Source organism: Hesperophylax consimilis, chromosome 14 (assembly GCF_061612785.1).
Source record: "Hesperophylax consimilis isolate HC1 chromosome 14, BYU_Hcon_1.0, whole genome shotgun sequence".
Classification (NCBI taxonomy): domain Eukaryota; kingdom Metazoa; phylum Arthropoda; class Insecta; order Trichoptera; family Limnephilidae; genus Hesperophylax; species Hesperophylax consimilis.
The window spans coordinates 9,990,384-10,002,500 of NC_142849.1; the positions used below are offsets into that span (position 1 = coordinate 9,990,384).

The following is a 12,117-nucleotide window of genomic DNA, read 5'->3' on the forward strand; positions in this document are numbered from 1 at the left end:
GTCGGTAAGATACAAATTTCTTTTGCATTAACAATCCACATTAATAAATTACTACCAATCATTTTCTGTAACTCATCTTTTTAATGTAAAAAGACAGAGTTATAATTTTGCATAACTTACTGTCACAAAAATAAACAGTCGATGGGTGTAAGAGGAAGTGTAGTTTTGCACACCTGAGCGCGTCTCAACACATATTGACACAAGTCACCAAATGGCTCATTGTTCGTATTTATTACTCCCGACGCAATGTTGGAATAGGTGCATGAATAAATCACCTAATAAAAATATGAAGCGCCTTAAAAGCAGGTCGAAAAATATATAAATGGTAGTCTTGATAACACAGCAGCCACACTCTGTACTCCTCATTTTTCATCAGCACTTTAAGTTTTTTCGATCAGTTAATAATGGTGACTAAAGTTTTTTTGGTGTTGTTGACTTTGGCGGTGATAGGAGATAAAGGATTTGCTTTATCAAAGGTAACTTTTTAAATATTAATCTAGTTTAATATTTCTATTTTTGATAGTAACAATTCGTGACGGAATTCCTTTAATATATTATATTGAACCATAAATCAATTTCAATTTGGTAGGCGGGTATAGGTACCCCGCCGCCCTGGGAACCATCTTTTGGATAACCGACACCTCTGTCTTAGGTCTACGTTTGGTGAATTAGCAGGGGTGCCCTGTTTCTTGGCGATTCATCTGCTTACCTACTGCGTGTCGTATCAGGAGAGAATGCTTCAGAAATACCTTTTGACCTCTTGCCTTGTACCGCAGTGGAAGAGATGGATTCATACGTCCGTCACTCCTGGACATACTGACCCACAGATTCTTATCCACCCCTCATACCTTTTTCCTTCCCAGAACTTTTCCTTCATATCCTTAAAAAGACCCATGACACAGCATCCCTAAGGATAATATAGGCTCTAAGGGAAAATGTATTCCCCGGGGCCTTCTGTGTAGAGCTAATGTACAAAAAAAAAAATTTAAAACTTTTATTGATTACTTATTTTTGACCATCGGTCAATAATAAAAACGTGTATAAAAGTTTTCAACTGTTTCAATGTATCAAAATGTAGTTCGTACATTGAAAATATTGATACATTGTCTACCTAAATCATTTTTACACGATTATTGTAAATTTAATATCTGTTCGTGCTATATTGTGGCTTAAAGCAACAAAGTATTGGTACATACATACTCATAACGCAGGACTAACTGCAAACGATGGACTTGTAATTCCCAAAATAGTAAATGCGGACAAAGCCTCTTAGTATACAATGTCCATTAAATGTTGCCCAACTCAATAAAAAATAGTGAACTCATTTTCGGTAGGAGATGTATGCTGAAACAACGGCTATACAGAAAAGATTTCTTTCACATGTCCTTTTAGATTAATATTTTCTTTCTGATTCCATAATAATTTTTTTCTCTTGTTTTTTTTTTCAACATTTTATTTATTTATAAAAATAAGATTCTTAAAAACATGTAAAAGTATGATTATTCCTAAAATAGTGTGTCGTTACCAAAAGTAACTCAACAAAACAATTTGTTGAAATAAGCTAGAAATAAGTTAGAAAGCTGACGCATATCTTTATGCCAATTAGAAATATCCTATGTCTAAAAGATTTAAGACTCATTTACAACGCTATGTGTGGGTCACTATTAGACTATGCATCATTAGGCTGGGGTGGATGCGCAAAAATGGTTTTAGACCACTTAGCAAAGGCCCAAAAATCCTTACTAAGGGTAATCATGAAAAAACCTTTTAGGCACCACAGCGATTCACTATTTGAAGAGTTACGAGTTCTAGATGTCAGACAATTATACATGAGGAAAATAATTTTGAACACTCATAAAAAACGTCATCTCTACCCATCTATCGACCACTGTCACGACACCCGACACTCACGGAGGAATCCAATCGTACCACCCACAACCAAAACTTCACTTGCTCAAAGACATTTTTCATTCCTAGGCCCAAAACTTTACAACTTTATACCTGATGCTTGGAAAAAGGAAAGCATAGGTGCTCTTCGTAAATCGATCACTGTCTGGCTTCACCAATTAGGGAGAAAAGAGTGTGAACTCACACTTTTCCAAAAATAAAACAAACAAAATATCAAACACATTAAGAAAACAAGAAAATAAACAAAACTAAACAAACCAAACAACAAGTTAACATCAGTTAACTTTATAACTTTTTGCTTTTAATCTTTTATAATAATATTTTTCTTTTAATGTATCATTATTTTTTAGTTATATATGTATATATTCTTTAGTTATGTATATATTATATTACTTTTCTTTTTTTTCCTTTTTTGTTTTTGTTCTTACAAAATATGTATGCGTGTATGAATACTAACTCAATTTTGACTGTCCTAAAACGGGAATTCCTCCTAGTTGGGCAGTCAAAGTATTTTTTATCTACATGTGTCATTGTATCATCACCTGTACTAAATAAATAAAATAAATAAAAGCTAGTACACAGTGGTGTACAAAATTAGTTGCACAATGCCTCTCTATAGTGAAAATGAACTGCTGTAAGAGTAGTACATTTAAAAATATTTAAAATATATAAATAATTATATCCACCACAAACAATGTTTGAAAATAATATTAATTCTAAAACCAGACGGCTTCATGCTCTTAACCAAAGCTCTTAACCATTCTAAAAAAAGACAAACAAAAATTTAATATCAAATTTCTAAAAAAGATTCTTGAAGAGGTTAGGGGTAGTCAGCTGCGCGAAAAATGGGTATTTTAAATTTAAAATAAAATTGACCGTAGTTTAATTTATAAAATACAAAGTTATAATATTATGTTTTGACTTCATTTGACAAAAACTTTTTTTTTATTGTAGACTAAGTTATAGCCATATTTGTGTCCCACTATTTGGAATTACGTTTATCATCATAACATTTTACCGGTATATCTGAAATCAATCAAATAAACAAACAATGACCTTTTAGCTTAGTAGGTAGTTCATTTATTGCCTGATCGAAGCTTGTTTTTGAAAATATATAAAATGGCAGCCTCTGATAATTTACTCGCAAAGTACTTACTTACTTTACTTTCAAAGAGAAAAGCGCTATTGTATATAGTAATTAAAAAAAACCATTCGAACAGGCACTAGTTTTTATGTTTTCAATAAACTTAATCAATTTCATGTGAATCCGTTGAGTGGTTTTTTAATTACAGTGGTCACGGACTTTGAAAGCATTGTCCAACAAAAATGGCGATAACTCCGTCTAAAATGAAAATATATTTATATTTATTTCTTAATTTTTGTCAAATAAATTTAATACTTAATAATTTAATACAGAGTTACTATTTAAATTCAGTATCAAATTTTGTATTTACTTAATAGCAAGCATGGAATAAATAACTAAAATTTGAATTGTTTTGCACAGCCCTGCTTTGGGTCCATCTTAGACCTCTTCGGCATGTACTCGGACCTGGATGAAGACAAGCCAGCTAGGCCATTGATGCTAACTCCTCCTCCGAAGATTACGGTCTTATTAAGTAAGATATATTTTATTACCTATTATTTTATATTTATATTTACCAGAAACCAGAAAACCAATGGGGTATTTTCGCATTCTAAGGACACTTAAAAAAATTGAATATTTATTTTGCTGATTCTGAAAAAAGGAAAAAATAATATTTGGCTAATTTATTTAGAAAATTTTTATCTTCATGTTTCCAAAACCTACTTTATGAGAAAAAAAGTTAAATAAATTTTTGAATATGTTCAAATTTTAATAACCTGTAACGCCACATAAGAAGCACACTAGTGTAGTATTTATTGAAACATTGGACTTAAAGCGATCTCATAGTCCAGGTGACCTTCGAATTCGGAAGGGGCACGACCTATTGGGATGGGTTATACAATACTTGGCAAGACTTGAGAACCAATCAGAGAAAGCCGAACGCCAGATCTCCCCAATTACGCCCATAAACGCACACTGGTAAAATTTGTCAAAAATCCGGTATAATATAATACCGGTAAAATGCATAACTCTTCCATTTATCAAATTTTACAGGAGGCACAAAAAATATTTTTTAAACTCTAAGGACGGGTTGTTTCGGAGAATTTGAACAATTATTCAAATTTCAAAGATAATTTTCAAGTTCTGTGAAAGATTTTTCCAAGTTCTGTTATTATTTCAGTTCTGTCAAGCAACTAGCCTATGATGACATAATAACAGAACTTGAATAGGTCTTTCACAGAACCCGAAAATGAACGTCGAAATTTGATGAATTGTCAAATTCTCCGAAACAACCCGTCCTTAGTTTTTTTTTATGTGACATCTCACTAGAGCTGTCTGTACAGATATATAAATTTATTAATGCAAACATTTTGTTAACAGTTACATAATTGACGGAATGTGGCGAAAACTAAAAATCTCCACGCCTGGAAATTTTTTGGATGAAATACTTACTCACATTTAACTTAAATAAACCAAATGCTACGCAAAGAAAAATTATAAACATAAAAATGAAATAAAAGCCAAGGTGAAGTAAATCGCAATAATAAATGTCAATTGTCTCAAAATTTTATTTGGAAAAGAATCAACCATGGTATCAATCTATCGATCAAAAGTTTGTTAAGAATTTGGAGATTTACATCATTATTCTGGATAATAGTCATCACTAAAAAAAATATCTGAAGACTCTCATAGTCTTTTTTTAAAAATAAATTCGGTAATCCTAATAGAAAGTACCATAATACGGGCACGTGCCTAGTGCCTAGTGTTGTACTTGAAAACACGTAAAATAAATAAAAATATAAAGTATGTATATATAATATATTTTGTTTGAAAGGTTGACCTGCTTTGTTTCCGGAGTTGAAATGAATTTCAACTAGTTTCTCTAATAACAAATAATTAATGAACTTTTCAGCACCTGTAGCCGATGTAAACAGCGTTCAAAACTCCATCCAAGCCAATCCCAACGGCTTCTTCTACCTGCTGCCGAGTCTCTTGCCGGTGGGGCAGGGCTCCTCCACCAGCTCGACCACCACCACCACCGCCGCGCCCTTGCCCGCCCCCGTCGCCGCTGCCCCCGCCGCCGTCGCTCCGGCCGCCGCTCCGGCCGCCGCTGCTCCCGCCGCTGCTCCCGCCGCTGCTCCCGCCGCTGCTCCCGCCGCTGCTCCCGCCGCTGCTCCGGCCGCTGCGGGTGCCGCCACACCGGCTCCGGCCGCCGCTGGATAAGAAAATATAATAAATATATTAACCTGAAGAATTCATAAAAGCTTTTCTCCCTCTTCTCCGCACTCTAAATATGCTTCCCTACGAGTCCCAAACGACGCGCGAGAAATAATTGGAAATTTAAATGTGCTATTTATTTCTCAATTTACAGATAAAGTAATCTTTCAGATGATTGTTTTTGAAATAAATATTGATATTTCCGAATAATAAAAGTTGAATACAATAACAATTAATACAAAAAAATAATATTTTTGAATCAAACTTACAATTTTTTCTTTCTAACTTTTACAACGATGTTTGAACGCCCCGGTCAGTTCAGTCCTTATATGCTCTGATCAAATATGATGTAATTTACATTAACGTGATACCGATTACAGCCGGAACTATCCTAGTAACCCAAAGTCATGAAATGTGAATTATCCCCTACGGCCCTGCCACATATTTTGTCAACCATCCCTCGGTTTGTCAATTTGGTAAAACTTGTGTCCAAGACAATGGAATATTCTTCTTTTTATATCTAGAATAATAATGTTTCAATTTTAATTATATTGTTCAAGACGTGCAATTTTATTTTTGGAAAGTATTTATTTTTAAGGTGTGATGTGTGCATTTTTATACTAATGTGTTTTTTTAAATAAAAAATATTATGATATTCATATTTGAATAAAAGTTTATTTCCCAACAATATGAAAATATCGCCCGTGGTATTGTAAAATCCTTATTTACAAATTCGAGAAATTATTTTTAAATCCTTTAATTTATTTGAAAGTGGTTATTTAGTTTTGAAATTTTAATTTAAAATATTACATTTCTTTTTATAATAAGGAGAAATTTTAGGGTTGATTAATTCAAGTTTTCTCGAAACAGCCTAAAAATAATTAAAAATGCTAATCAGCATAAATTACTTTACGTTGTACTTTGACGACTATTCTATATGAAGCCACTTAAAAGTAACATACCCGAAAAATTTGGCTTGATGGGTTTTTCCGAAACGCAGTCGAATAAATATGTAATATTATATAATAAACATTTTTTGTGCACTATTATTGTCGTGAAATAAGTTGTCTGCCACCTATGCAAAAATTTTCAAACTATTTTAATAGCGAGGTTTCAGAATGAAAAGCTAGATGTCTCAAACGTTATTAAATTGTTTCGGAATTAGGGGTAGGCATATAATATGATTATCATAGATTTTATAATATTCGTAATTACGTTTAATAGTTACTTAAATTACAAAAGTTATTAAAAAATAAAAACAAAGAGGTAGTTTAACAAAATATTGTGTATACAATCCACAAATATTTTCTCTTAACTTACAGACCAAATTTACGTCAACGGATAGTAATTATGATCGAACATTTATTTGGGTAGTTGATCTCCTGACAATATCTAGTCCTCACTCGGGGAATCAAGGTTGCTATCCAAGTTTATTTGAAAGGGGGGTGTGTAGATACAAATGTTAGAGGGAGCGCGATAATATTAAAAAAAACGATAGTAATTAAGCGAAAATGGTGAAAATATTTAATAAAACACGACTAGTTTGAAATAGAGCAAAAATCTTTCGACAAATGCTTTAATTGTATTTAAAGATACGCTGTGATTTTTTCATGCCTATAACATATTAAATAACAGACCAAAACGTGTTTTTAATCATTTTCAGAGTTAACTTAGCTATTTTTTCTATCGTAGGAATTTCATATCATTAACGTTACGGTATAACAAATGTATGGATATTATCTTCAAAAATAAGATTTTTTTAAACTTAAAAATTTTAAGGCTTTACGAGAAACTCGCTATAAATCAGTAAGAATTGAGTATGCGGGGGCTTAATTCCACCACTACTATGTAAAAATAGTTTCAAAGAAAATTGCTATTCTTGATATTGTGACGTTGTTTGTCAAGTTTGGCAAACCTTACCGAATGAATTTACAGCTAAATGATAATAATAATATGATCTTTAAATACTATTGTAAGGAAAAGCGGTCCTTCGTGAAGATAAGTTGTTCTTCCTATAACTTACGACATGATATGAAATAAATAAAAAAATATAGTTACCAACGTGAGAAGCTAAATAATATGAACAGATATTTAAATAAAATTGGAGGTAGGATTATTTTTACACTGACTTGTTGGGAACCAAATGGCTAAAGGTCGCCCTAAAACCTACTATTGACGAGATATTTTTCAAGTTAGGTGAAGATACGAGACAGAAAAAAAACAAGAGTCAAGAAAAAGATGAAAGAAACGATGTGATTGATAGACAGTGAATGACAAAAAACAACTGTCCCACATAAAGATAATCTTGTAATATAATATCTTTGGTCCCACACATTTATACCTAAATAAGTAAGCATGTTTTAGAATACGGTATTTTTGGTTTTGGGAATACATAAAAAATATCTTTAATTAGGTACATGTTAATAATAATAATAATTATTTTTTTTATTCTAGGATGTGGGGAGGTTAGTGTAGGTGTGTGTGGATATACATATTTTTGTATGTATATATGGGATATATAAAACGTGAATATCTTAATAAGTCTTCAATCACCATTATAATAAAAGAGGTGTTTTTTTTATTATTTTTATTTTTGTTTTAAATATCTTTTTAAGCATTACTGAAGGGGTATGCATTTGATATTCTAGATATTTCCACTTGAAGATAATCTCTCTTGATCTCATTGTTGAATTGTCTTTGATTTTTTGTAACTATATTTAAATCAATTAATTTATGTGTAATTAACACATAATATACTTATTTACGACACGTTCGAGGGTTGTGAATACTCTCAGTATCGCCCCGGTTAAATATCGCCATTCAGAATAGAAACGTTGCTTGAAAAGGCTTTAGCCATATTTAGTGTCCAGATCTGAATAACCAGGTGCTTCCCAACCTTCTTATTTCCAGTCTCCTTCTCTTCCCCTCCCTTCAGCGTCACGAACACAATTGGGGATGCCAATAATGCCGTAGTCCGACTGGTTCCGAACAGTTGTGCGGGATTCACATTAAAAAGGGTGAGTAGAAGTTAATGTGACCATGTGTGATAGAGGAGGTGGGGAAAAAGGAAATTTTTTTCCTATTCGTGAACTAAAAAAATCCTGTAAAAAACAAAGTTTTTTTTCTAAGATACTAATAGATGTATTTAAAACCATTTGAGTTCTTTTACTGAGGATTGAGTCTTCTTCCTTAGGGCTGGAGCCAACCGCGCTAACAACTGAGCCGAATCCCAATTAAGTAGGACCGACTTTTATTTCGTCTATTAACTGCCGTAATGCCATCCAATTTCAGAGAAATGCGTACACGTCCGCGTGTTTATGCATGACTGCCAACACAGAAGAATGCTCTGTCATCGACAACGAGTCTATCAGTCGAGTTTCAGCTCGATCAGATGTCGGGAAGTGGTTTAATATCGTCTTCAAATTTGCATTAACTCATTCACGAAAAAAATTGTAATTCAAATAGATGTATTTGAAACGTCATTAATTATTTATCGTTAAAAGAAAACTGTTCATCACGACCTAATATTTGGAAAAGTTATTCCTTGCAAGTGCAATCTCAAGGGTTAAAGGGATTACAAACGAAAAGGGGACTACAAACGAATGTTTGGTACATTGGTCGATTTGCAAGCACAGGAACTATAAATGAATAAAATAATTTGGGGGTCAGAAATGGAACACAAAGAATTACGACTTTTCCCATTAACATGAATATTTTCCCTTCTGCCTTGCATATTATTTATTGCTTTCTGAATGTAATCGAGGCTCGAATTGAAACAATCAGTATCAACAACTTTAGTGGCCGTCGCGCCATGACGCGAACTGCAGTTTTATGGAAATGTGCCGCCGCGGCACGCTAGCCAACTTCTGAGAAAACCTTATTTATTGCCATGGCCCTACCATTCAGAGCTCAGCTGTGCTCTCTCTTTCTGTTGCAGACCGAGTTTGTTGGAAAGACCGAGAGGTTTTCAACGGAGTTACCAGCGGCACGTCTATATCTTCAGTTTGCCGAATTGTGCGGGCGCTCTCTAGTAGAATGGCAGGGAGTTTGGGGTCAGTGGTTACATTCACGTTAGGAACCGTTTTTAAATATTGAGGGGTTTTTCTAGTGGATGGATTTGATATTAAAACAAACAAAACACCGAATAATCATTGAATATCAGCAAAGAAACGCGATGAAGGCAACACGATGTTCGCATGTAATTTCCAAATGATCTTCGGAGTCCATAAAAGTCCAGCATTGGTCGGAGGGCTCACTAAAATTCTTTAGCTTTGAGGTTATCTCCTATTTTTTATGAAAATGTCAAGAGTTAATAACGACAGTAAAATTAGCTTTTGGATATGTACATATCTCCAAAAATGACGAGGTTACGAGCTTTCAAAGTAAACTTGAGTAAAACGTATGGAATGGTATCTCGTGACGTTACACGAGTAACACGAGACATGATTGAGTACTATTTATAATTCGAATGGCAGCCCTTACCATGAGGTTACATGCTTTTCGGCAAGCCATAACACCATTTTTTCGGCTTATATCTTCTGTATTTTCTAAAAAATTCTAAAATTTCTGTCTTCAGCACACTCTAATTTATATGATATAATTGTAAAAGACATTTTGGTGAAGGACACAACCTCAATCCCCCATCCAAAGCTGGAAGTTCTCTTACGATTTTCAGTATGTTATATTATATAATGTGGATAACCTCTGTTCCTCTTTTCCACAGTCAAGGACTATTGCGCAATTACTGTTCTTCCTGAGGCATTGTGTGTTTGCTTACCATCGTCACTAAGGTTGTCATATGAACTAGGTTTCTCTATAATCTACGGTTCTGCACTGCATGACAGACGCAGTGTACAGTCCACATTGTCAGTGACCTCGAGTTTCAAGTTTTTAGCTTGCGGCGTGTACAAGACTTGTTGTAGGTATACAGTACATTGAAATATTGTACATTTTAAATTTGTGGTTCACATTTCACCAATGCCCCCAAATAAGTTAGCGAAGACCGTGAGACATTAAAGGTCTCCGGGCTACTGGAAGGCCAACATTGTGATAATGAACATGGTTTAGCATGTCTTGCAAAGTTGAAATGACATTAATACTAGTCTAATTACTTCTTGATAGGCAATTGATTAAAAAATATAAACCTAAAGTGAGTGATAAAACAACTTTGACCGGCTTCCGAAATAAGTGTACAGCATAAGATTAAGAAATGGAAGCTATATAGGATATACCAACCTATTGTACCGTAGGGTGGAAAAGTAGTCAGAGAACTCGGATTAAAACATGGTACAATCAAGAGAATCAAATACTTGAGAAAGGTCATTTCATGTCACGAGTTGGAATAATGGAAGAATGCTTAAAACGAGATTCAGTGATATGAATGAAGAACGGTGTGAGTTGAGTAACAAGCATTGCTGGAAGTCTAAATTATTGACGATTATTTGCCCAGATTTCCCCGCAAACCTGCCATCGCCTGTCTTTGGTACGTAGCAAACAAAAAAATACAAGAATAGTTAGGAAAATTATCCCATTCGATAACAATTTCGTGTTTTCGTGGCTCACACAAAATTGCCAATATTTTTTAAATGTTTGAAATTTTTTTTTATCTGGACAACAATGATTTTACAATGGTTTTTGATATGCCTCTCTCATTGATTTTCTCATGTTGAGAAGAATAAGTATAATATTAGAATAATACTAATATTGTATGGTTTTCCAAATTTACTACTTTACTATCATCACTTTTACACACAGATAATTATATAATAATTTCATTATTTTTATTAATGTATATTTTTTATCTTTAAATGCTAAATATCCAATGGAAATTCGATATTTTGTACCAGTCAAGTTTTGTCATAAATTATCTCGAATAACCGAAAATCACAATAAATGTAATTTTTCCTGAATAATTTTGGATAAATTAAAAACTAAAAAAAAACTTCCATGATACTTTCTTCTGTAAAGTAAGAAATTTTCGCAATTCTTTGCGAAGGACGCTACAAAATAGCGGTGAACTGAAAAACAATTATTCGAAAGGAATGAATATTTAAACCACAAGGCCTTCGACAGCCTTCCTTAAAATAGAACATAATAATCAATTTCAGGTAATTTTGAAGTTCGATCCTGAACAGCAATAATCCGCCAGGAAATGTTTGAAAAACAAAAACACCAACTCTCTCTTGCATTTATAATAACTTATTATAAGAAATTCATTAGAAATCATGAGGTATTTCTTCTATTACAGAGATGATGAAGCAGGTAAATCAGTAATTGCATACTACCTATGTACATTACATTCAAAGTACCGAAAGTAAAAGAAATCTACAAAAAAATCCACAATTACCATTATTCATACTAATTAATCTTGATTTAGATCACCTCGTAGTGTTTTCTAATGAATTAATAATATATTTTAAAGCTATACAGTAAAATGAAACATGAAATTTGACAATCAAAACTTTTATCCTACTGTAATTTTTATTGTTTTACTAGTTGCAATTGCAATATTTGTACATGATGTAGGTATAATTTATAATATAAGTATAAATAAATTTTTAAAATCACAGTCCTCCTCACTAGGGTTTCCTGTTCTGAGGCGGCCTATTAGTTTCTAAACTTTTGCATTTAGTTTCAAGTTGTCTTTAAATCGTCTTCATATTGTTTGTAAGTTTTTACTTTTGTTTTAAATATATTCATTTACGTTATTAGTATGATTTGGTAGAGGATTGTATAATTTCTTAGCATAGAATTTAATATTTCTCTGTCCAAAAGATGTGTTCAAAATGTGAGTAACCAGTATATTTTGGCTTATTTCTCTGGTTGAATATTTATGTTGGACAGTGGATTATTATTTATTGGATTTTATTGGAAGTTTTTAAATATTTCTTCTGTCGGAGTTCTAACCG

General features: G+C 32.9%; 1 protein-coding gene across 1 annotated transcript; it reads left to right on the forward strand.

Annotated features, from left to right (window-relative positions):
• The first annotated feature begins 334 nt into the window (after window positions 1-334).
• Window positions 335-5,851, forward strand: LOC149417870 (uncharacterized). The gene is made up of 3 exons (XM_089639215.1): window positions 335-476; window positions 3,413-3,524; window positions 4,905-5,851. Exons 1-3 carry the CDS (start codon window positions 405-407, stop codon window positions 5,213-5,215), a joined length of 495 nt encoding a protein of 164 aa, XP_089495341.1. The 5' UTR covers window positions 335-404; the 3' UTR covers window positions 5,216-5,851.
• Window positions 5,852-12,117: the final 6,266 nt, after the last annotated feature.

Coding starts and splice junctions, on each gene's coding strand:
- LOC149417870 (XM_089639215.1), top strand. CDS start 405: ATGGTGACTAAAGTTTTTTTGGTGTTGTTGACTTTGGCGGTGATAGGA. Junction 477..3,412: donor AAGGATTTGCTTTATCAAAG/GTAACTTTTTAA, acceptor TGTTTTGCACAG/CCCTGCTTTGGGTCCATCTT. Junction 3,525..4,904: donor GAAGATTACGGTCTTATTAA/GTAAGATATATT, acceptor TGAACTTTTCAG/CACCTGTAGCCGATGTAAAC.